The sequence below is a fragment of the Canis lupus genome, chromosome 20, assembly GCF_011100685.1.
Source record: "Canis lupus familiaris isolate Mischka breed German Shepherd chromosome 20, alternate assembly UU_Cfam_GSD_1.0, whole genome shotgun sequence".
Lineage (NCBI taxonomy): Eukaryota > Metazoa > Chordata > Mammalia > Carnivora > Canidae > Canis > Canis lupus.
The window spans coordinates 3,940,991-3,966,590 of record NC_049241.1 but is presented as its reverse complement, the minus strand read 5'-3'; the positions used below and the strand labels follow the sequence as shown (position 1 = coordinate 3,966,590).

The 25,600-nt window shown below is 56.4% G+C and overlaps 1 protein-coding gene across 4 annotated transcripts in view; it reads right to left on the bottom strand.

Annotated features, from left to right (window-relative positions):
- Positions 1-983: 983 nt before the first annotated feature.
- The window catches only part of FBLN2 (fibulin 2), a 97,900-nt gene continuing 73,283 nt past the window's right edge, over positions 984-25,600 (bottom strand). For 2 of the 4 annotated variants that reach the window (XM_038565528.1, XM_038565527.1), the window contains 13 exons: positions 24,009-24,218; positions 23,278-23,391; positions 22,578-22,679; positions 20,467-20,607; positions 16,232-16,366; positions 13,990-14,127; positions 11,755-11,898; positions 11,499-11,627; positions 10,904-11,029; positions 8,950-9,066; positions 8,328-8,456; positions 3,555-3,678; positions 984-1,845 (listed from right to left, as the gene is read on the bottom strand). In XM_038565528.1, coding sequence (XP_038421456.1) covers positions 1,488-1,845; positions 3,555-3,678; positions 8,328-8,456; positions 8,950-9,066; positions 10,904-11,029; positions 11,499-11,627; positions 11,755-11,898; positions 13,990-14,127; positions 16,232-16,366; positions 20,467-20,607; positions 22,578-22,679; positions 23,278-23,391; positions 24,009-24,218 — 1,967 coding nt within the window. In that variant the 3' untranslated portion in view covers positions 984-1,487. Of the gene's footprint in view, positions 1,846-3,550; positions 3,679-8,327; positions 8,457-8,949; positions 9,067-10,903; positions 11,030-11,498; positions 11,628-11,754; positions 11,899-13,989; positions 14,128-16,231; positions 16,367-20,466; positions 20,608-22,577; positions 22,680-23,277; positions 23,392-24,008; positions 24,219-25,600 lie in introns of those variants that run through there. The other 2 variants (XM_038565529.1, XM_038565530.1) reach the window with 2 other exon arrangements.

Genomic DNA, 25,600 nt, shown 5'->3' with positions numbered 1-25,600 from the left:
ATAAATAAAATCTTTTTTTTTTAAGGAAGTTTTAAATAATTGCCACATCTTAAATTGGGAAGTTTCACATCAGAACATCGTCTGGGAGTTTGTCTTGAAAAATGAGAACATCCTTCCACGCAGGCACGGGCTCCCAGCAACCCACTGTCCCCAGCGCCTGCTGCTCCCCATTTCCGACCACCATACACAGTACACCACACGCCCCGGCTGGTGGCATATGCATCCTATGTGCACACACACGCAGAGACATGCAGACATGCGCGCACTGCTGTGTCGGGACTGGGTCCTCTCTCCCTCCCAGGTGTGAGCGCTGTGAGACTGTTCTAGTTTGGCTTTGAAATGGGAGGTGCCACCCACCACGCTGAGGTCAAAACCCCCTGGAGTCACACCCTGCCTGCATCTGAAACCCACCGGCTTAGAGAAAGAGCCAAGCAGAGTGGCCTACGTGCATGGGTGGGGGACTCAGATTGGGTCCAAGACACCCGTGACCAGGGGCCCATCCCTTCCCTTCTCAGCCCTCAGCCGCCAACCCCAGCCTCAAAACCCTGGAAACCCACCCTGGAGAAGACAAGATAAATTCTCTTATTCTCTGGGTTCCTATCTGATCCTCTATCTGACCCAGTGCTTTCAGGTCCCCCTGTGACCAGGACCAGTACTGGAGTCTCTGGACGACTTCCAGAGGCTCAAGCCAGTGGAGGTCCCCATTTGGGGAAGGAGGAGGAGGAAAAGCAGTAGTAGTAAAATCGAAAATTACACTGCGATGTATCCTTTCGCCCCAAGGGAAAACCCCAGGTTCGGGGCTGATTCCTTCAACAAGATTAACAAACAGAGGCATTGGTCAGGCCGGGAGACCCTGCCAGGACCCTGCCCAAGGCACGCAGATAACCATCACCAAACACAAACACTTTACAAAGTAAGAGTTTTTTTTTCTTTTTTCTTTCTTTCTTTCTTTTTTTTTTTTTTTTTACATTATAATCCTTTGGTACTATTTGAATATATTTTTTTGCGATGTGTGCATACTACTTTTATAATTAAACAAAAACACTTAAAATGATTTTTTTTAAAGTAAAGAACTAATAATCACAGTGGAATATGAAATGTTGAGTATCAGCCTTGGGGACAGGTCACTTGGTTAAGTCCAAACACCCCAGCGCGGTAGCTGTGTTTCAGTCTTCGGCCTTCTGACTCCACCCACCGAGCACCTGCCTTGGTGACCTTGAGCTGCCCTCAAAGTTTTGCCCAGCTCCCTCCCGCAGGGCAGGGCACAGGAGAGGCCCAGGAATCCAGGAGGAATCGAGTCAGCAAAATTAAGTTAATTTACAGAGTTAGAGTAAAAGCTACCACCATAACCCGGCCCCACGCACACATGCAGTGTTCAGCAACCTCAGAAAGGTGTGCACTGGCAGGTGGTGCAGAGGCTGGTGTGGGGACACAGCGGGAGGATCGGGGTTCCATGGCCCCCGTGGGGTGCTGGGCAGGCGGCTGCCTCACAGGGCGAAGGTGGTAAAGAAGATGTGCATCTTGGCCAGGAAGGTGGTGACGGAGCCCTGTCGCCAGAGCTTCATCTCCACGTCCAGGGCGAAGTCCCGGGGCTCGCGCACCAACCGTTGCAGGTAGACGACGCCCGTGTAGGCATTGAGTGGACGCGTGCCGAAGTAGCCCTCCTCGTTGCCCTTGGTGATGGCCAGGGAGATGGTGTCGCCTGCGAAGACGGGCACCGGGCTGATGCGGAAGATGTGCGCGGGCACCAGGAGGCCCGTCTGGAAGTTGAGCTGGTAGTAGGTGATGCGCGCTGGCGAGTTCTGGCACTCCATGAAGTCGTGGCACGTCGTGCGCTCACATTTCCTGTGGGTGCAGGGGGCAGGGCTCAGGCAGCAGGCGCGGGGGCTCCCGCCCCTGACGCCCACCCGAGCCGGGCAAGGCACAGGCCTCAGTGCAGGCTCGCGGACCACCTGGGCCCAGCTCGGTGGCCAGCTCGACCCTTCACAGCTTCTGCTAAGGCACCTTACCTCTCTGGGTCTCGGTCTCCTCATCTAAGCTGGGACAATAGCCCGTGGTCTCGCTGCTTGCACGGGGTGAGTGAATAAACACGCGGGGCTGCGCACGGGGCCTGGCATGGCATCCACGGGTGCTTCCCCGCCTCCTTCCTTCCTCCCTTCGTTCTCACCCACCTTCCTCCAGTTTGTTTTTACTTGCACACTTTCTGTTGGCACAGATGCCCTGGGCATGATGTTTTGATTATTTTAATCATTTTCCAAATTCCTTTTCTTCTGTGAATGACCCTCCTTGGCAGCCATCTCCTCTTCTGACTCAGGACGGCCTGCCCATTCCCAGGAGAAGCCTCTCCGACCACCAGGGCCATTGGCCCACCTGGAGCTCCAAGACACCCACTCCTTAGGGGCCTCGCGACTCCATGCTACATGACAATGACGATGACGATGAGGACAGAAGCTCCAGCAAACCCCACAGGGGGCCTCAGGGCTTGAATTCTAAGCATAGCACCAATCTGTCCCTTCCTGGCTCTGGGAGCCACTGCCACCCCTCCAGCATTAAATCACTCTCTATGGGGCACCTGGGCGGCTCAGATGGTTAAGCATCTGCCTTCGGCTCAGGTCATGATCCCAGGGTCCTGGGATGGAGCCCCACATCGGGCTCCCTGCTCAGCGGGAAGTCTGCTCCTCCCTCTACCTCTGCCCCTCGCCCAGCTTGTGCTTTCTCTCACTGTCTTTCTCAAATAACTAAATAAAATCATTTTTAAAATAAATAAATAAATAAACCAATCACTCTACAGGCTCATTGCTTCTAAAATGGATGCTGCTCAGGCACGAGGGCTCAGCAGCTCTAGGGGGCCCTCTGAGCAGGGCTCCCCACGTGGTGTACCACAGCACACAGCCACAATGACAACCTTGTCACCAGCAACAGGTGGCACTGATGCAGCACTCTGGCCATGCCATGCACCATGCCAAACCCATGGCGCCCCTGTACCCATCTCATGCTCGCACCCACCCCAGGCTGGCACTGCTCTTGCCCCCATGTTCCAGGGGGGGCAGCTAAGACCCAGAGAATGGAGATGATCTGGAAAGTCACCCAGACACACTCCCCTAAATGTCACGCATGCACACGGATGTTAGCGTGTATGTGATGGTGAAAAATGGCCAGGAGCCACAGGGCAGTGGTTGATGAGGGACACGTCCACACTAGGAAATATGGTTGGTGGGAGGCTGCACACACAGACATGGAAGACAGCTGTGAGGTAGGCAGCAAGGGGGCCCAGCCGAGCTCATGTGACAGCACAGTCACAGGCACTTTGTGCCACTCGTGTCACTGGGTGACAGGGTCCCACAGCCCCACTCAGGGGGATTTTCTGTGAGCTGTCTTCGCTCTGGTCTCTATACTCTGAGCTTTTTGCAAGGTGCTTGTGTGGGGGCCAGACCACACCTAGCAGTCAGGACCTGTGAAGAGCAGGAGTGGTGGAGGATGCGGCCACCTCTCCCCTAGGCAGCATGGGTGGGGTGCAGGGGTCTTGGGGCCCAAGGCCAGGTAGGGGCACTCACGTTTCGGAGACCCGGACATAGTTTGGAGGACACTCAAAGCGCAGGCAGCGGAAGCCGCCCCGGATGTTATGGCAGGTCTCAGCCTCGGAGCAGTTGTGGGTGCCCAGTGCACACTCGTCTAGGTCTGGGGAGAGAAGAGGAGGGTGAGGACAGAGCCCCCCCACCAGCTGGGGGCATTGGTCTAGCCCAGCCCAGCCCACATTGTCTCAGGGCAGCTTGTCCTGGCTGCAAGCACACCGTACAGCCGCACACCACACACCCCACCTTGTCCCTACCACACCCAGCGGCTGAGCGCCTTGCTTTACAACAAACTATCCGTGTCCCCTGAGGGCTTTCCATGCTCCCAGAATAAAAACTCAGCTTCTTCATGGGCACCATAGGGCCCCTCTGGCCTTCTCTGAGCCTCTCCTTCCACGTGGGCTGCAGCCCTAGTGGACATCTCTGGGCTGCTCCAACACCCTGACCCCACCCCAGCTCAGGGGCTTTGCACATGCTGTTTCTGCCCCTGGAACACATCTTCACATGCCTGGCTCCTTCCCATCTTTTAGGTCTCAGCTCAGGGTCACCTCTGCAGGACGCCCTCCCTGACTGCCCTATAGTAGTCCCCCTCCCATTTTATTCTCCTTCTACTGCCTGTCCTGCTCTGAAACACACGTTACTTCACATGCTTGTTCTGTGTCCCCCCACTCCCCCAGGAGCTCCAGAATGGCATGGGTGTGTGTCTTCCTTGGTCCCACATGTCCCCAGCACCTAGCAGAGCACCTGGCACGGAGCAGGTGCTCTACACATATTGCTAGATGGAAGTGTCAGACCCATCACTTGTAAATACAGACTCTAAGATGCCCCCCACAAACCGCACAGACATGCTCACGCTTCCTGTGCACACTCACACCAACACACACGGTTACCCATCTGCTCAAGCACACTCACAATGATACACAGGATCACAGACACAAGCACACAAGGGGGACCGTCTCAGGATGCTCACACACACAGAGACATAGACAAATATCTGACCAAAGCTCAGAGAAGCAAACGTGTGTGCATGTGTGTGTGTGTGTGTGCGCACAGGCAACCTGTAAGACAAGTAAGATCAGATAAATGGGTTCCAAAGACCCTTTCTGTGAAGATCAGCTGCTCAGCTCAGAGATGATGGAGTCCAGAGGCCCCAGGGGGCTGTCGCTGGGGCAAGGGGGACAGAGGGTCTTCAGGACCTTCCCTGGAAGGCTCCTGGTTTCTTTCTCCAGTCCTCCTCACTGATCCAGTTTAGGGGTTCTCCTCACTCAGTCCTCATGCCAGGCCTGTAAGGTTAGGGTCACGGGCCTCCCCAGACACAGGAGGAAATGAGGCTCAGAGAGGGGTAGGGACTCGCTCAAGGTCACACAGCAGTCAGCAGGCAGCTGGGGCTGGAAGCCAGGGATCCAATCATGATGCCACACAGACTCCTCACGATAGCAGCATGACAGTAATGACAGGACAGTTATAACAGCAGCCACCTGCATTCTATGTCTACACCTGGTGTCCATCCCATGTTCAGGGCTCTCTGCACTCATTAACTCATTTGTCCTCACAACCCGCCCCCGAGGCAGAACGGTGTCACTTCCCATCCTCACATGCCCGACTCCCAGCCGTTGGCCACCACCCTCTGTGGCGACAGGCCAGCTGACATTCATTCACCTCTTCAAGCCTCCCTCCCTTTCCTCCTCTGCAAACTGGGTCACGATCCCAATTTCCCAGGGTGGCGCAAAGGCTAGTGGGAGAAAGTAGGGCAGGAGCTGGAGGGGCCAGGATGGGCGGTGGTTGTCCTGATGGCTCATTAACTGAATCCACATGAAGGGAAGGGCCTCCTGCTCTTCGCCCCACCCCCCACAGCCCCAGCTTCCCTCTAGCTGCCCACAGTGGGGAGCAGGAAGTCCTGCCTCTGCAGGGGTGCGCAAGGGTGCAGCAGGGGAACGGGGAAGGAGCTGCTTCTTGCTGTCTGCGGGCCCAGTGCTGAGGGGGGAGATGCCCAGAAGTGGGAGGGAGGAGCGCCGGGGGTTAGCACCCCTATAGCCTGGCCTCACCAGGCTCGCAGGAAGCCGTCACAGGCCTTCCTTATGACCTTGGGGTCCTTGCCCTGCAGGGTGGCTAGACCCCTCGTGTCTGCGTGGCCCTCAACCCTGGAGCCTCTCTTGGAGAGGTCAGGCTGGAGGGAGGATGGGACAAGACCATATGCTCAGGGGTGTCATTGCAGCCTTCACCGTAGCTGAGCACCAGCCATGACTCAGAGGGGCTGGAGTGGGGAAGAAAGTCAGTGCTAATACTAACAGCACTGCTAAAAGCTAGCCTGTAGTGGGGGGGACTGCTGATAAGGGCTTTACGTGCATCCCAAACCAAACAAACGCTGAATTTACGCTTATTTTCAGCATGATCGTAACCAACATTATATTGTATCCATACACACATGTGTCTATATTGGCATAACCAGAGACTGGGAAAAAAACGCATCCAGGTATCAGCAGAACTTGCTGTTCAGTTTAGTCGAGTGGCTGAATGTTTAATAAGCACCTACTATGTGCTGGGCGCTGCCCCGCAGGTTGGTGCACGGGGGTCCTGGCCCTTCCTTCACAGAGTGTGTATTCTAGGAGACACTGCCCAGTCTTAATTCCCTCACATTTTTCTGTCCTGGTTTGTTTTTTTTTTTTTTTCCACCATTGAGAGGGTCAGGATTTACTATGAGATATTAACCAGCACATTCAGTTCTCCCACGGCTGGCCTCCCATCTTTCCGTTGGAGCCGTGAGACCTCAGGGGTTGGCCTGGGTCAGAACAGAATCAGGGAGCACAAGAGAGTCACCACTTAGCTCTGAAGGGCCGTGGGCATGGCTCCCACTGGTGACTCAGGAAGTCAGGCGAAACCATCATCATGCGCTCTGCCCTTGTTCACCCAGTGGCAGTACAGAGACCTTTCCAGCAAGAAAGCGTGGAGGGGAAGCAAAGGTATCACACGGGCACTGGGGCCTCCCTCGCGCCTGACCTCCTGGTGGGTCTGCAGCAGGGACTGCAAAGAGGGGGACCTGTGCCTCACCGGGGGTGGGGGCAGGGTGCTGTCAGGGGGCAGAAGGGTAGCCAGCCCTGGGAGGACGATGCAGTGGCCAGGGATGGGGGTGAGTGTGAGCAGCTGCAGAGTCCCGGAACCAGAGATGGGTGCCGGGGGTCAGATGTGCCAATGGCCAGCAGGCCAGGTGTGCATCTAGGCCCCGGAAGCCCTTTCTGGCAGCGGTAGATGCATTCCCACCCAGTGGGGCACCCAGAGACCCAGCAGACGTGGGCCAGGGAGGAGGGGTCAGGGAGAGACTACCTGGACTGGAGTAGGTTTTCAACCTGAAGCATCTGCAAGAGCAAAGTCATTGCAGTGTCTCACTGGACATCAGAGAAGGGACCACACCTGTTCTGCTATTAAAACAGAGCCTTGTTGTCCAAGATGAAATCCTAGTCCAGGAACATAAAGCCATGTGTCCCGCACAGCACAGTTTATGGCGAGTGAAATGCTCACCTTTAATGGAGCCCAATACTTCTTGTTTTTTAAACTAAAAAGCAGCCAGCTTTGCCGCCAGGGAAGCCTGGGTCAGCTTCTGTGAGCCTACCAGGCTTCCAAAGCCGTGATTTACCCACGCTCACTCGGAGTCTTTCAATTTATTTTTTCTTTACGTCTACCTATGGTAGGGAGTCCTTTTGCTCTGGACTAAGTATGCACATATGGACTGGAACAATCTGTGTAGGCGTGGTGCACACTGATCTAGTCCACGTCCACTATGCCCACTTGATCCTGTATTTTGCTTTTCATTACTTAAAACAAAAACAAACCCCAAAATAGCCAGCTGAGATCTACCAAAATGATCTCAGGACCCATTTACAGGTAGGAACACCCAGGCTGAACAACACTGATCTAACACTACCCTGCCCAGCACCAACTCTGAACCTCTGGGCCTACAGGAGCACCAGGGCCTGCCTTGGGCTAAAGCTGCAACCCCGGGGGACTCTGGGCTCTCAGCCCCACCAACCTGGGAAGAGCCAGCCATGCAGGCCAGGAGGAGGGTAGGTGAGCTGGGCTGTGAAGCCCTCAGGGGTCACTTTTTGGGCGGGGGGAGGAGGTAAAGGGGAAAGGGATGCTCCTGTGTACCCCCCAAGTGGATTCCAGGCCTCTCCACTTTGCCCAGGCAGCTTGCCAGGCCTAGAATTTGGTGGCCTCAGTAAGTCCCAATGAAACTGAACTTTAGCATTGTGACTCCCCAACTTAGAAAGAATATCAGATGTCACAGAACCTGGTCCCTATCCAGGGAAGTAGCTGCAAACTGCAAAAACAGGTGACTGCCCAGCCCTGCCCAGCTCTGCACAGCTCTGGCTGGGACAATGTCTTTCTGCATGCAAGGTTAGCAGATGCAGATGCTTGGGGGCAGACATGGGGACCCCAGAGTTGCTCTTCAGGTTCCCCACTGGAAAGGTCACTTGTCTTTTAGGACCTCCCCTCAGAATCCCTGTGTCTCTCCCAGGAGAGGGCCTACAGCTGAGCCTAAGCCTGAAAGATTAGCCTAAGCTGAGTCCAACTGCAGAAAGATTGTCTCCCCCTTCAATCCCACATAGACCTTGGTTAATATGGCCACCAGTGGCACTGGCCATTCCGTGTTGATGTACTAAGTGCCAGAGCTCCAATCACACAGCAAGCTGCATAAGGTTTTCTGTGCCTACTTAGAGCTTGCCTGAGACTCTGGTAGGGCAGGGACCCCTTACTTACCCTTGCAGGACCTCCCATTGGCCGTCATGGTGTAACCCCGCTCCGGGCATGCACACTGGTAGCTCCCCGGCACGTTGACACAGCGGAAGGTACAGAGGATGCCAGCGCCCTGAGCACACTCGTCAATGTCTGTCGGAGAGAGTTTCAGTCCCTTATGAACCCCTCGCACCCGCAGAGCCCAAACACTGACATCATCCTGGCCCCACCACAGCTCTGGGCTCTAGGGGCCCATTTTACCAATGAGAACAGTGCTCAGAGAGGGGAAAAGAGTTGCTAAAGGCCACACAGCAAAACAGGACTCCCATTCCAGTTCTCACTCCCTGGGGTTGCTCCATAATTACTACTATCAGTGCAGGGCCAATAAGGTACCAGACATGGGTGTAGACAAGGTGTGTAACCTCGTCCTTCATCCTGGTGAGGCCAGGACCATCATCTCCACTTTATAGAGGACCCAGAGGTCACGTAGCCAGGGAGATGGCAGGGCTGGGAATCCAGCTCTAATGTGATGCTGAAGCCTGTGTGTGTCCTGTGTGTCCCCAGCCCAGCAGGAAGTCTCTGGGGGCCTAGCACATGGGGAAAGGGTGCCTCTCAGGAAGGGGGCCCCTGGGCAGAGAAGAGGTACCTGTGCAGGTGTGCCCGTCCTCGGCCAGCTGGTAGCCTTGGCGACAGTAGCACTGGTAGGAGCCATAGATGTTGGTGCACTCCTGGCTGCAGCGCTGGGTTTCACATTCGTTCACATCTACGGGGAAACTGGCCTGTGGTCACGCAGAGTCCTCCGGGCCCAGTGGTGAGGGCCGAGGTCCCCGCTTGTCTAGAGCCTTACCTTGGGAAACCATTAGTTCAGCCTCTCTTTTTTTTTTTTTTTCTTTGTTATTTATGATAGTCACAGAGAGAGAGAGAGAGAGAGAGGCAGAGACACAGGCAGAGGGAGAAGCAGGCTCCATGCACCGGGAGCCCGACGTGGGATTCGATCCCAGGGTCTCCAGGATCGCGCCCTGGGCCAAAGGCAGGCGCCAAACCGCTGCGCCACCCAGGGATCCCCAGTTCAGCCTCTCTTAAGGGCCAGTGGGGAATTAGAGGCCTGGGAAAGGGCAAGGAGCCCAGCTGGGGCAGGGGCAGGGGCAGGGCTGGCACTTGCTGGTGGGGTTTCGGCCCGCCACCTGGAGGAGGGAGCCACAGATCAGGCTCCGGTCTCCCCAGTGGGGGGCTAGGAGCTGCTTTACTGACAGTCCATATGACCTGGTAGAGATGGCTCTGGGAGGCACCATCTAGGGGCTAATAAGGACCCTCTCGAGGGCTGGGGCCTCCCCTGCCCCTGCTTCCCAGGCCTGGCACCCCATGGGGCCGGGGGAGGGGTAAGAGCTGCATGCATGGGCATGTAGGCCAAACGCGTGGGAGAGAACGAGTGAAAGGGCAGCTCATGGCTCAGGTGGAACATCCACTGGACTCTGGGCTCTTTGAGGGCAGGGACTTGGCTTTCCCTCATGAACCAAGAAGTGCCCAGCTGTTACGGTATGCCGGGCCTGTGCTCAATTTGGGGACTTAGCCCTCAACAAGACAGACAGAATTTCCACCTCCTGAAGCTGATGTACCTGTGTGCTGGGAAACAAGGAGGAGGGGCTAATTACATGGCTCAAATAACCATGTGTCAGAAGGTGCAAGTGCTGTTGGGGAAGGAGCAGAACAAGGGCAAAGGTCCTGTGGTGAGAGTGCGCCTGGTGCCTGGGGTGGGGGGGGGTGGGGGCAGCAAGGAGGCCAGTGTGGTCAGAGCAGAGTGGGCCTGGCCAGAGGAGCAGGGGAAGTCAGTCACGCAGGGCCTGGTGGGCCGCCATCTGGCCCACGTCCAGATCCTCAGAACCTCCCAACACACACGGCATTCACACGAAACAAGCCATTATGTCCTCTACGAGGCTCTGAGCTTGGGGGCAATACTGGTTCCATCTCTGGGTCTCTGACATCCAGCCAGGTGGGAAAGGAGAAGCCTCCTGAAGCAGGGAGGTGGCAGTGAAGGCAGTAGAGCCTGGGATGCAAGGGCCCTGCCCACAGCCCGATGCACCCAGCCTGGCCTGGAGGAGGGGCTCCCAGGGGATCAGAACACAGACGAGCAAGTGAACGTACCGTGGTCTGTTCCGGGAGGCCACCAAACGCCCTCTGATGCAGCTGGACCCGGTCACACTGCCCTGCCCCTGGGCTGGTACTGTCCCCGGGAGGGCCAGCTCAGGGGTCTCAGAGGCCTCTCCTCCCCAGGAGGGACGTAAGGAGAGTGCCTCCAGGCCGGGCAGGGCTGGAGACCCACATCCCCTTCCCCCACCTACCCCCTGACCTGTAGGCAGGGTCCAGCCCTTTCACAGGCTTGGTTTAACTCACAGTGGGTTTTTCTAAGAGTTTAAATCTATGGTAACATGCAAACCCAGCAGATTTTACATAGATATCTAAGTTTCTAGGATCTGGAAGACCAAGAACATTGGGTCACCCTAGACTGGCAGCACCGGGCACGAAGCTAGGAGCTGGGCAAGGCTCTGGGCTTTACGTGGTGCGTCCGTCTGTGCGGGGTCAGGGGTCAGGGTGCGCAGTACCTTCACAGTGCTTGCCATCCGCAGCCAGGAGGAAGCCCGAGGCACAGGAGCAGCGGTAGGAGCCCAGTGTGTTTTCACACGTGTGCTGGCACAGACGGCCTGGTGAGGTCCAGCACTCGTTCACGTCTGTGGGTGGGCGGCAGGCAGAGGGTGGGTGGCCCGCATGGAGGGCACAAGTGGCCTGAGAGCCAGCTCCCCCACCCCGCCCCGGGGAGAAGAGGGGGCTGGGCGAGGACAGGGACACAGAAACCCAGAAGGAACAGCAGGGAGGAGCCTGGACAGGGAACGGGAGAGGCCAAGACACCAGAGGCAGAGGGAATGGTGGCCAGAGTGTCAGAAGGAGGCCAGAGGCAGAGACAGATGCTTGGGCAGACACGGCAAGAGGGAAGAAAGAAGGGTGACGGGATGGTGGCCGAGAGAAGCAAGGGGAGAGCAGAGCAAAGAGGCACGGCTAGACGGGACACCGGCGGGCAGTCAGGCCGAACGCTGGCAGGGCAAGCGGAGGACAGGGCCAGCAGGAAAGAGGAGGAGGCCTGAGGGCTGGCCAGGGGCAGGTGGACCCCAAGAGGAGTCCCGGCCACCAGTGCCCACCTACCGATACAGGCCCGGCCGAAGGCGTCCCTCTGGAAGCCAGCTTTGCAGTCACAGCGGTAGGAGCCGGGGAGGTTGTGGCATACCTGCCCCTCGCCGCACTGGTGCACACCCGTCTCACACTCGTTCACGTCTGCCAGGGGAGGCGAGCAGGGCACCATGAGGCCTAGGCTCTCCCTCCACAAGGACCTCCCACAGGCAGAGGAACCTGTGAAGCCCAAGGCTGGATAAAAGGCAGGCAGGGAGGTGGCTGGCCTCACCCACACACTTGGTCCCGTCCTGGTTGGCGTGATAGCCGCGCCCACAGAGCAGGGGGTTCCTCTGGCACGTGTAGGAGCCCACAGTGTTGATGCAGCTGAAGCCTGACCGACACGGCTCGGACAGCGACGTGCACTCGTTGACGTCTGCAGAAGCAATGTAGGTGAAGGGGAGCCCGGCACGGTCCCTCCCCAGCTCCTGGCTTTGGAGCTCCGTACCAGGGGGGTGGGGGGTGGGTGGGGGTGCCCGGTTTGGGCATCCAGACCAGCCTATGGCAGGCCCGCGTGATCAGACTGTCCCACTCCTGTGTTCTACCAGCACCATCTCCTCCAAGAACCTAAGCACCTGCCAAGCTCTTCCTACAATTCTTCTCACAGCTGCTCTGATGAAGTGGCTGAAGGCAGTGGCTCCCCTAGAACTTAGAGCGAGTTCTAGGTTAATTACTGTAAATCATGCCCCTGCTCTGGCTCCTCCCACCAATCTGTCAAGCTCATCCTCCATCTCTCCCTCACACTTTGCCACAGCCTCACTGGCCCCCTCATCATCCCATAATGCCCCAGCCCACCCCAGGGCCTTGGCACATGCTGTCGCCCTTTCTCCGGCACACCCTGCCCTCTGATATGTGCATGGCTGGCTCCCTCTCTTCCTCAGATCCCTGCCCCAATGTCACCTCCTCAGGGAGGCCCCAACCATTCCAGATATATGAGTGCCCCCCCCCACTTTAAGACTTTGTCCCCTACTTGTTTATTATTTATCAAAGTACATTTGAATAACTGCTACTTCTATAAATGTATTTTCTTAGTCCCCCCTCCTCCAAAATGTCTCATTAAAGTACTATAACTGGGGTTCCCTGGGTAGCTCAGTGGTTGAACGTCTGCCTTTGGCTCATGTCGTGACCCCGGGGCCGGGGTCCTGGGATCGAATCCTGCATCAGGTTCCCCAAGGAGAGCCTGCTTCTCCCTCTGCCTATGTCTCTGCCTCTCTCTCTCTCTCTCTCTGTCACTCAAGGATAAATAAAATAAAATAAAATAAAATAAAATAAAATAAAATAAAATAATAAAAACAAAATAAAATAAAATAAAAGTGCTATGACTCCCTGACCTCTGGAACCATGCATACAGTAGGTGCTCTGAAAAGCTGTCGATAAATGAATCACGGAGGAACTGCTGGCAGTCAGGCAGGCCCCTCCTCACATTTCCCTGACCCTGGCCGGGTATCCCGGGGCTGATCGAGGGCTCTTCTTGTGCCCGCAGCCCTGAGGTGTCCCTGTGACACTGCCAAGATCACACAGTGAGGAGCTGTTAAAGGGGACGCCCTGGAAACAGCTCCAGCTCCCAGAATGGCTAGAGGGACCCCCAGAGAGTCTTGAGAAGGGCTTCAGGTAAAGCCATTGCCCCTCTCGTCCCAAAGCATCTCCCCTGCCAGACGGAGACACCCGTCCCACAAGTGCCCTCCTGCGGGAAGGGTGTGTGGCAACACCTACACTCTGACATACCTTGTTTCTGCCCACGCCCAGCGGCTGGCCTTGCACACCTGCCTGCCTTCCCACGTCTCCTGCGTCTTTCACCCCCGCCCCCACCCCACACAAGGTTGAGTGCAGCCTTGACCACGCCTGCTTTGGTCACTGTCAGTCCCGCAGGGGCTCTGGCTCCCTGCCCCTGGGCCAAGACGCACCCGGCAGCCCCGGGGAAGCTGGGGCCTCAGGCCAGCAGCTCTGTGGAAGGAGTGAAGAGAGGTGGGGAGAGTGTAAGATCTCAGATCCAGGCAAGGACAATTAGGCCACCACCTGCCACCTCTTGGGCCATGAACAAGGCACAAAATCAACCCCACACGTCTCACTAACGTTCTTTGCAAAGAGAAATGTTAGTATTATGTGTGGTAGGGTCACATTTTGTGGACTGTGTGTTCCAGCTGTGTCCGTGTGTCACAGATCAAGGTATAAACACATTCCTTACTGCTAGCTAGGTTAAAAAACTCTGATACACATTCACACACACAGCCTGATCCCACAGACGGGTAAACTGAGGCCACAAGAGGAGGAGCTCAGCCAAGGTCAGGTGGCTCAGGATAGCAAGAGTTTTGGTTCACCAGTGCCTCCAGGGGCCAGGCACTGACGTGTCCATTCACAAGTAGGGATGCTAAGGCGGCCAGGGCAAGACCACCAAGCCAGGCCCCATCAAGCCCTCCCCGAGCCCCTACCCCAGGCCGGCGGCCACAGCCCCTCGGACCCCGCTCACCCACGCAGTTGCCCTCGGGGTCTTGCAGGAAGCCCTCCATGCAGCGCTGCCGTGCCTGGCAGTAGAAGGAGCCCTTGGTGTTCTGGCACGTGAAGCCCACCTGGCAGTTGTGCGTGCCCAGCTCACACTCGTCCACATCTGCCACACAGAGGCAGGGTGTCAGGGGCCACTGGGCAGGCCCCTGCCCACACGGCCCCACCATGACCTTGAGGGCTGGGTAGGTCTTCTCCATCACGGGAGGCCGGCAGAGCAATGTCACTGTGGTGACTGTGTCAGTAGCAGCAATGCCATCAGCACAGCGCCGGAGCTCCTCCGTGGTACCAGGCACCGTCCCAAGTTCTCAGACGTGGATTTATGGACAATGCTCCCAACAACCCCAGGAAGCAGGTGCAAGGACACTGAGGCACAAACACAGCCGATGGCTCAGGGGGCACTGGGTTGGGACCAGCACCCAGGTGGCCTGCTTCAGGGTCTGTGCTCCCGGGGCAGGTAGGATGGAGGATGTGTGCCCAAATCCCCAAGGGCATGTGTCCAGGCTTCTCGGGAGGTGTGCTGAGGCTGGAGCTGCTGGGCCTTGATGGCACCGCTGTCCCCCAGCAGCTGTGTGGCACTGAGCAAGTCACGGAGGGCCCCTGACCTCTGTGTCTACAAAGTACTAGCATCACACCTTCCCTCAGGCTTCCTGCAGCAGGCACACCAGGTCTTTCTTACCAATGGGGAAACAGAGACAGGATGCAGAAAGGTGACACTCAGCATTAGCGGCATGGGGAGATCACTCAGTTGTGCTGTCGGACCAAGGCCTGTGTGTCTGTTTGCCTGCAGTCCTCCCACCTGGCCTTCTTCCCTCTGTCCACCCTGTCTGTTGCTAAGGCTTCCACCATTTTTCCAGGGCAGCCCAGTGTCCAGGGGGCCCTGTGCTGGGTTCTAAGCAGCCAAACTGGGACCGGTATGGCCTCCGTCCAGAGACCACCTGATGCCTGAGATGCAAGCCTGTCTGCAGCTGCTCTGGTCTAAGAAGGAGGCAGGCAGCTCCCCGAGATGACAGCGGCAGGGGTCATGGGACATGTCCAGGGCGTGGGTGCCCCTCCCCTCCTCGGGTGTCAGGGTTCTCAGATGGGAGCTGGCCCCGGATCTGTGTGCACACACGTGTGTGCTGAGGGGACTGGGTTCACCTCTCCTCCCCCAGCTCAGGGTCCAGTGTGGAGCTTGCTAATCCACCTCCCTGAGCTCATGCCCAGCCTCCTGGCCAATTCTCATCCTTGGTTTCCGAAGTTTACCACAATCCAGCACCCCAGATCTTACCTCTTGGGTGACATTCTTTTGGACATTTTTAGTAAAAAAAAAACCCGGAAATGCTCACCTTCACAGGTGAAAGACTCCAACTCTCCTCCTTAATGGGACTGCCACCTTGGGCCCTCCTTCCACACTCCCAGCCTGCTTGTACCCCTGAGACTCTCTGTTCTTTGACCACGCCAAGATCTCTGCTCTCCTGAAAGGCCTCACACTTGCTGTTCCCTCTGCCTGGAGCCCCCTTCCCCAGAGATTCCCATCATGCGGGTCCGGATGACATCACCTCCACGGAGAGCCTCTCTGGAGGCCCCGCCTGAAGTCCAGTCACAGCCCAGCCACTCCTGCCCTCCGTTTGCTTGTGTGCCCCCCCGCTCCGTCTCCCTCATCAGGAGGTCGGGGACAAGGACACTGCACCCCAGCCCATATCCTGCCATCCAGAACCCTGCCAGGAACATAAAAGCAGCTCAGGAAGTATCTGTTGAAATGGTTTGATGAAAATTCTCCCTCTTCTTAGGAGGCTAGAATTTTCCAGTGATCCTTCTGTGGGGCTCCACCCCAGTGTACAATGGGAACTGAGGTAAGGCGAGGGAGTAACTTGGCACCCAGATGCCAGCAAAGGTAGCAAAGCCAGAAGCACACTAAGTCCCACCAGCCTCAGACACCCCACTCTGCCCCAAACACCATCATCTGTGGGGTCTTCCCACAGGCAAGAAACCCAAGGGCTTGGAGCTTGCCGGAGGCAGAAAGCTCTGGTCAGGCCAGGGGCAGGTCAAGGGGCAGGGTGCAGATGGGACTGGCTAGGTCAGGGTGGGATGGGAGGCGGGGTGAGGGTGGGGCAGGAGGCAGGGACAGGCTAGGTCAGGGTGGGATAGGAGGCGGGGTCAGGGTGGGGCGAGGGGCAGGGCAAGAGGCCTGGCACATCAGGGGCGGGACCTCCAGCTTCCCACCTCACCTGTGCACTCGCCATCCTTGAGGGCATAGCCAGGCTCACAGGTGAGGGCCTGGTAGCAGCGGAAGGAACCCACGGTGTTGACGCAGTGCTCGCCCCGGCTGCACGAGTGCAGGTCCGTCACACACTCGTTGATGTCTGCAGGGAGAGCGGGGCATCAGGGGCTGCAGGGTGGTGCCAGGACCTGGGCCTGGCACAGCCATCCTTGCCCTCAGGGTCTCAAGGTGCTCACCACCCAGAGAGCCACACGTGGTTGATGTCCACCTGTCTATGCATCCATTCATTCAACAAAGATTTATCGAGCGTCTGCTGTGCCAACAAGCATTGTTCTTGGCACTGGGATACATCCATCGGTGAACAAGACAGACAGATCCCTGCCGGAGGCCCGACAGAAAAATAAACATAAAGTCGGGAGGGTGGTGGTCATGAGTGCTGTGGGAAAAAACAGAGCAGTGTGAAGGGAATGAGGAATACAGAGGCGCAGCAGGGAGGTCAGGGAGGGAGGCTAAGACAGGAGCAGCAGGGAGGTCAGGCTCAGACAGGAGGACATTTGAGCAAGCATTTGAGGGGGTGACAGGATGAGTCAAGCAGATACTCCGGGCATAGGACACAACGGATACTAGGACTCTGAGGACTGAGCCTGCCCGGCAGACTCAAGAACTGCCCGGGAGGGGGTGTGGCTGCAGGGGAGAGAAGAGAAGAGAGTGTGGATGCTGAGGGAGGGGGGAGCCATAGACGGTTCCAGCAGAGGACAGAAATGGTCTGACTCATTTGTGACAGGGTTCCCTGGCTGAGTGTGAACACCCTAGCGGTGAGCATGGAGGCTGTTAGGACAGGAGATGTATGACAGGGCTCGGACCACCCCCATGGAGGCGAGAAGAAGCAGTCCAGCTCTGGAAATGTTGTGAAGGAGGAACCCACAGGATCCAGTGATGGATGAGCCAGACGTGAGCGGTAAAGAGGAACCAAGAGGTGTGCAGAGCTTCCTGGCTGAGCAGTCGAACAGGCAGGGCGCCAGCACCTGGGATGGGAGTGAGGCTGGCGGGAAAGGCTGGGAACCCTGTGGACACACCGAGTGTGTGTCAAGAGGCAGCCAGGCACGCGTGTGAGTTCACGGGGGTGGGGGGAGCATGCTAACTGGGGAGTGGTCAGCGGCGGAGGTCCCCTAGGGGATAAGTGACAGACAGAAGAGGCCAAGAGCTGACTGAGATGAGCAACTGGGAAGGGGAGAGGCCTGCAAAGGTGAGAGAAGCGGGGGGCAGGAGAACCCGGAGAGTTCACCAGTACCCGCCCCGGGCCGGGTGCTAAGGATGACCAGCCCAGTGCCGGCCGCCGCCACGCTCCACCTGGCAGGAGGCACCGCAATCCTCCACCGGTGCAGTCAGCCCTAGACACACGGTAACTAGCACCTGTTCTGTGCCAGGCCCAGCTGGCCACGCGGGGTGTCAGCCACAGCGCCCGCCCTCAGGGAGCTGCCCCCCTGGAACAGGGACGGGACAGGGAAGGTGGAGATGTGGGGGAGAAAAGCTGAGTCTCTGCGCCCCGCACTATCAGAGTCGCTTCTCAGGGGCAGGGACATGTAGCTACGTCTAGGAGGATGACGGGGACCAGGTGCAGGGGGAGCACATGGCTGGGGAAAGAGGCCCCCCAAATCACAGGTGACCGAACGGCATACAGGCCAGCCTGACCCTGACTTGGGTGGGGAGTGGGGCGGTGGAAAGGGAGAGTTTCAGGGCCAGCAGGTTGGCTTGGAAGGCTTGGCTGTGCAAGATAAAGATTCACAGGATGGTGTGACAGGGAGAGGCATACCCACGACCCCAGAGAGGCCACAGCTCCACAACCCCAATAGCCTGAGAGGAGTCACCGGAATAAATAACAGCAGCGGACACTACCTGAGGGTCACCAGGGGTCAGCGGTGGATGATGCTATTTCACAAATGAAGTGATAACTGCACAGGCAGCAGCCAGAGGGGAACGCAGAGCACGCAGCCCAGAGCTGTGCCCTTTCCATGCTGCTGCAGGATGGGCCGCAGAACCCGGAGCTACTTCCTTCCCATCATCTAGCAGAACACCCCACTTGGAACATTTTTCCCATGGCCTATATGGTCCCCAAGGGGCAGGACACAAAAGACAAATAGCAGAAGTCACACATCCGTTAGAAGTCTTCAGGACTTGGCTCCACCCTATCCCACTTTGGCTTACATACCTCTAATGACAGGGAGCTCACTACCTATGCAGGCTGCCTCAGTGTGAAATTTGTTGAATTGTAACAGTGACATCAAATACTGGGGAATTCTAATTCCATCTCCGCAATGACAAAGACGAGTGTTACTCCTGTGTCATTTCACAGATGGGGAAACAGGCTGAGAGGCTAACTTACTCATCTAAAGTCCTGCAACTAGAAAGTTGCAGAGCTAGGATGTGAACCCAGGCAGTCTGGCTGCAGGGGGGCACACTCTTCATGCAGGTGCGAGTGCCCCAACTCACCAGCCGGGGTTCATAACCATGTCTGGAGCTAACAGATGAACCGCAGATGACATGGGTACTCATCTGTGCATGAAGAAGTGGGGTGGAGAACAAGCGCTAACAGATGATAAAATGAGCATGTCAGTGGAGCAGGAGGGAGGAGAGGAGACACTGGTGCGTCTGTACAGAAAGAACAAGGAGGGAGACATGAAAGAACGAGAATGTGAGCTCATAAATTTTGCTGAATGAAATACACCATTGCTCTTTGAATCCCAGAACCTGTTTTCTGTCTGCCTGGTGACCCCTTTTAGTGTGAGGGCTTCTATCCGGGCCACCGGGGGAGCCTGCACACCCGGGCATGGCGAGGGCGTCCCGGGAGGGGTGCTCGCAGGCCCAGGCAGGATCTGCCTTCCCAGACGTACACATACAGACACGACCCAGACAGGAAGAGCTGCCCAGCCACTGACAAGCACGTTCAGGAGGGCGCATGTTGTGCCGACAGCTGGAGGCCAGGGGCAAACATGTCTGCAGCTGCCCCTCAGCCCAGCACCGTGGGCTCATCTGCCCAGTGGCAGCGGAGGGTGAGGAAGAGAACATGTCCAGGCTGGACATGGTCCCCAAGCACACAGAAGACAGATGGGGCTCTGATCACGTGCCCTGGATACACTCTGCGCTGTTCCTCCCTCCACACTTTTGTTCGAGCAGTTCCTTCCACCCTGCATGCCCTTCCCGATTTCCAAGTCCCATCCGTCCTTGGAGACCAATGCAAATGCCACCTTCTACGGGGAGTGTGTCCAGATGTCCCAGGCTGGAATGACGCCTCCCTTTGCTTGTGTCTCTGCTGGAGCATTTCTAACAGTCTGCCCTGAGTCCCTGCTACTTTGGGTCTATCTCTCTGTTGAGGACCATCCCGTTTCCTCCATGAAAACATCAGACCACTGAGCCATGGGAGAGCATCAAGTGTGCCCTCCTCACTGCCCGGGGGGCACACCTAAAGCCCCAGCCCCCAGGCCACTGTGCACCAGGAGGCAGGAGGGAAGGGCTGGTACCGAGCACCGGCCCCATCCATGCTCAGGCCAGGAGCTGGGCCCCACTGACCCCAACGTTAGAGGCGAGGAAGCAGGCTCAGGGATGGAGCGCCACTGTTCAGGGTCACATAGCAAATGAACACCGAGTCGGGGTGCAATGCTGGGTCAGCCTGACCCCAGCTCCATCCATTCACCTCTGGAGGGGATTCCAGGTGCACCTAAGGATAATCTCAGCAGCTGACATCACATGCTTACTGTGCCCCAGGTTCTGTGCTATCCCATATACAGGTCACATCATCTCCAAAGGAGGATCAACGCCTCCTTTTTTACAGATAATGAAACTGAGGCGTGGAGAAGGGGAGGCCTTTGTCCAAGGCCACAGGGTTACTAGGGGGTCCTGCTTCAAACCCAGGCCTCCCTGTCTCCAGACCCCATGGACTCTATCTGCTGCCTGCACACATGACCTCCTCACTTCAGCGACCCAGCCAAGTCATACATCAATTAGTTTTCTGACTCTCAGGCACATACGTCCCTGGGGAAAGCAGCCTCCCGGTGGTATCGGTGAAGAAGCGGAACAGGACACCAGGACATGTAGGGCATGACACAGAGCAGGAGTGGGTGCTGGCGGTGCTGAGAGCTCATATGCAAAGGGCAGGCCCTTTAGCATGTGGCCACAGTGTGGCGGCTTGGCGTGGAGCAGAGCAGAGAGCCGTGACGGTGGAGGCAGGCAGGGGCTCTCGCTTACCCACGCACTTCCGGTGCCTGTTGAGAATAAAGCCCTTGGCACAGAGCACCGTGTGGCTGACACAGTAGAAGGATCCCAAGGTGTTCACACAGAACTGTCGCAGGCTACAATCATGAGTGCCCATGAGGCACTCGTCTTGGTCTAGTGACAGCCGCAGGAGGAAAAACAGAAGTGCCATTAGAAGGGCATGGCCTGTCTTGGAGCATTCAGGGACAGAGAGGGAAACTGAGACCCAGAGAAGGGCAGGGACCTGCCCGGGGCCTCCTAGGGCACCAGCCGTACCTCTGGGCTTCAGGCCCAAGTTGGAGTTTATACAGTCCAAAGATGTCAGAGCCAGAACCCCAGGAAGGACAGGTGTGAGGTGAGTCTCAGAGAGGACAGGAAGCCTGGCCAGGGTCACACAGCAGGGTGGGACCAGGGGCCATCTCCCACCCAGCTCTGGAGGCGTTCCCACCTCCCCAGGCAGCCAAGGGAGGCACGGCAACAGCAGGGATTTGAAATTTAAGTGTGTAGGGGACCAGGCTGGCAACATCCACAGGGAAAGCGGTCACTGGGGCACTGTGGGGCCTGTGGTCTATTGGGGGAGGGGGGGGACCAGGACTGTGAACCCCTTGTGGGCAGAAGTTCGAAGAAAAATCTGAAATCTGGTCATTTTTTAAAAAGTTCTTGAGTTTTCATGGTTGCGTAACTTCTTCAATTATTTAACAGGGTAGAGTCCAGCAGGATTTCCCTGCAGGGCAGGCTACCCTCTTAGAACACTATCTGCAACGTCTGGTCTGGACCCCATAGCCATTACTGCCAGGGGTCCTGCAGAGGCCTGGAGAGACACGGACACCCTGACCGGGACCAAAGGAGGCCCGACCAGGAGAGATGCATTCCTCACATTTTCAGGGCCTTGATGGAAGCGAAGGGAAATCCAGAGGGCACCTGAGATCTGCTCCCCCCGACCTGGGAGAAAGGTGGGCCAGTCACCGCCATGCTGTGTACTCTGGGTCAGTATCCCGCCCTCTCTGGGCATGTGGATGGTTTTTGTCCACATCACAACACAGTCCCAGCCAAGGGGCTGGATGTGGGTTTCAGTTTCTGATAGGGATATGCATATTTTCTCAGATAGACTTAACTGTTTTACCCCTGGACACCCACTGAGGTCGTATCTCCTCAACTTGAACCTGAACTAAAGCACTTCCTAGACCATCTCCATGCTCCGTGCTTGTCCTGCCTCCAGACATGAGAAGGTATAGTCTTGAGATCTCTTGCGTTGTTCTCAAGGTGTCATTCACTTGGGAAGCACCCCAGTAGGTGCCAGATCCAATGCCCTCACTTCATAGTGGCAGGCCGTGCTACACTGAAGTCCCACCAGGACAAGACCTGGTCCTAGCAGGACTGCAGATATGAAAGGGACATGCTTTTGGTCCCTCTATGACCCTGAATTACCAACATCTACTGCCCCTTCTGTGGTTTCAGTAATAGAACCAAGCACGTGCCATCCAACTGGGGCACCTACTACCCAGCCTTGCTCCCCATCAGAGAAAAGTGGGAGGGATGACCGTCACTCCTGGGTCCTGCCTTACAACAACAGGGTGTGCACCTCTCTCTTTCCCTTCTGTTCGAACAAGGACAAGGTGGCCACAAACCAATTTCAGCCACACAGACAGGGCTAGCCAGAGCACGGTCCAGGGACTTGTCAGAAACACAAATTCTCGGACCCTACCCCAGCCCTGCTGGGTCAAGATCTCTGGGGATTCTCAGGATCCATGCTGTCACCAGGCCTCCAGGTGACTCTGTGGGACACTGAAGTTTGAGAATCTCTGCTCTCGAGAATGGTAGAAAAACAAGATAGAAGTGGCCTGAAAAGCCCTGGCCAGCCTGTGTGCACACCTGGATGGCATGTGCACACCTGTACATGGTAACAGGAGAGGAAAGAGCTGTTTCAGCTCCTCTATTTGATGCTCTGTGTCACAGCAGCCAAAAACACTCCCTTACTAACTCAGTTAAGTTTCACACTCAGAACACATCCACCTCATTCTATTTGTCCCGTCTCTGCTCTGGGGCCCCCAACACAGGCCAGCTCAGATTTGCACAGGTATGAGAGCGGCCCCTGTGGTACTCACCTTCACAGGACACACCATCCGCCATGATGGCATAGCCAGGGAAACAGGAGCACATAGCTGTGTCCCCAATGACACTGCACACCTGCTTGCAGGGCCCATTTTCTGGGGGAAAAAAACCACACAGAGATCAGAGACCAGCAGGCTTGTCAGCCCTGCTCCAGCCTATAGGCAGAGGGCCTGGGAGCAAAGGAACCCGGCCACAGATCCTTTCCACAAGGACCCTTGGTAAATCGGCTGGTGTCAGGGGCAATGCTCAGGGCCTCCCATCACCATCACCACTCAGACACCAAACCCCTCCCTGGAGTGACAGTGCTGATGGAGAGGAGGGGACAGAAGACAGAGCAGGGGGGAGAGAAAGGATGGAGAGACAGAAGGACCAAGAAAGAGGACTTTCCACGCACAGTAGTGGCTGTGCTTTCCATGCAGGCTCCAAGACAGTTTCTCAAGCAAGGATTCTATTCGCTCAGTGTTATAGGAACTAAGAAGAAAAGCTGCTAACTGACTTGCTTGAGATCATACCCTAGCCCTGGGCTCCCCTCACCCACAACCTCACCTCCTCAGCTACATTCTCAATTCCTGACCGCAGACAGGCGCGACCAACCAACCAAATCCCCGAAGCAGGAGGAGGCCATCTTGCACATGCCCAGCACTGAGGAGCCCCCCACCAGGCAGTCCAGAGCCACCCCAGGGCCCAGGTTACCTTTGCAGGTGTTGGGTTGTGGCACTGGTAGCATGATGGTGTTGGAGGCCACCTGGGAGGACTCTGGTTTCACTGCAGATTCCTCTGCAGCCTCCGGCTGTGGGGGGTCACTTTCTGTCATGGACAGAGTAGATAGAAGGGGGACAGCTCATGCCTTCAGCCTGGCTTCAGGCTCTTCATACACCCTGGGCACCATGCCTTGTCTAATTCCCTCCTACCCATTTCACACGAGAGGAAACTGAGGCTCAGAAAGCAACATACCCCAGGCAAGATCTCTCTTGCAGCTATTGAAGCGGAGGAGAAGTGGAAGGAGAGGAGTGAGTTTCTAGACTAAAAATGTATTTATCCCTGGACAGGTGGCAGGCAGAGAGCCTCCCAGACCAGGGAACGAGGCAGCTTCCTAGGTTGCCTATTGAAGGTTGACCACCTCGGGCCTACTGCTGGGGATACAGACTGAGTTGGGTCGATGGGGGCCTCTGTAGCCTAGGTCCTGGCCCTGCACTGGGCTCTAGGGTGGGATGCTGAGGCTGCCCACACAGATAGAGCTTCAGATGGAGCAAATGATTTCAACCTGTCTGCCTGGCCTTACAAATCCCACTGTTAGGGGCCTCCAGTTCTCACAAGCTCCAGAGTGTTGGGTAACAGGAGGGGAAGCAGACCATTGTGTCCATCACAGGAACACCATGCTCCACGGGCAAGATCAGCCCCTGCCCAGCCATCTGGGCCCTTACCTGGGCGGCAGGTACGGCCATCGTCCTGCAGTGAGAAGCCAGGAAAGCAGGCACAGTGGTAGGAACCCACGGTGTTGATGCAGAGATGCTGGCACAGCTCCCCTGGGAGGAGCAGGCACTCATCCTGATCATCCCCAGGCAGACTGTTGGGCAGCTCAGTCTCTGTGCCCAGGGATAGGGCCTCCCGGTTCGCCAACTCTGTCTCTGAAACTAGAGTGGGGTTCAGTGCTCATGATGGGACACGGGTTGGCCCCAGCAGGTGGCTGACACTATAGGCCTCCAGGAAATCAGTGAAGGTCCTCATGAGAACCTTCTGTGTGCCCACCTAAGAGCACAGATGGACAAAGGATAGATGGATGGATGGATGGTTAGATGGGTGATAGGTGATGAATGGAGGGATAAGGGAATGGATGATGGATGGATGGATGGATGGATGGATGGATGGATGGATAGATGGATGCATGGAGTTGGGAGGGAGGGATGGATCACAGATGATGAATGAAGGGATGAATGAATGGTGGATGAATGGACAGATGATGGATGGATAGATAAATAGATGAATGGGATGGATGGATAGATGAATGGATGGATAGATGAATGGATGGATTGATGAATGGATGATAGATGATGAACGAGGTAGATGAATATGGATGGATGGATGGATGGATAGATACAGATGGATGGGTGGAAGGAGGAAGGGAGATAGGGATGATAGATGATGAATGAAGGGATGCTTGAATGGTGAAAGGATAGATGGATAGATGGATGACAGATGATGAATGGAGGGATGGATGAATGGAAGGATAGGTAGGTGGGTAGATGGATGGATGCATGGATGAATGGAGAGACAAACAAACAGACCTCAGCAATAAGAATGAACCCATGAAAAAAAACAAACAAACAAACAAACAAAAAAAACAAACAAAAAAAAAAAAGAAAAAAAGAATGAACCCATGAGAGCCAGGTCCAAGTCTTTATACCCTGCAATATGCCAGGGCCAGGCCCATAACACTCCTCAGGAAGCTTTGGCTAAAGTGTTGAACTGGATCTAGACCCCTGATCTCAGTGACATCTGGGAGGACCATCCCTAGCAACAAAAAGGACCCCAGACATGTGCTCTGTCAGATGGGGATCTGAGCTCTCACTTGGGCCTTCTACAGCCACATTACCCTGGGCAGCACTAGGTCTCTCCAGCCTGCCGGGGCTGCAGTGGGGAGCAGGTGGGAGTGGCAGAGAAGGCTTCTGGGGCTGAGGTGCCTTGGAGGCTCTTCATATATCAGTAATGGAATGGGGAAGGGGGTGCTGCAGCCTTTCATGTTCCCAGTCAGCATGGGACTTCAGCTTTGCTCACTGGCCCCAGGAGCCAGGCCCCCCAAGAGACCAACTACATGAGGTTACATCTGAGAAACATGTTTCACATCAAGGGTGTTTACACTGTGCTCAGCCCAATCAGCCCTGGCCTGGTTCATGCAGATGGGGCCGTGACAGCTGGTGGTCCAGCCTGAAGACCTGGCACTGCAGGTGGGCAACAGATGGACCAGGGCTCTGCTGAGTGGGCTGCAGGCTGGGGAGCATTTCTAGGGTTCATGCTC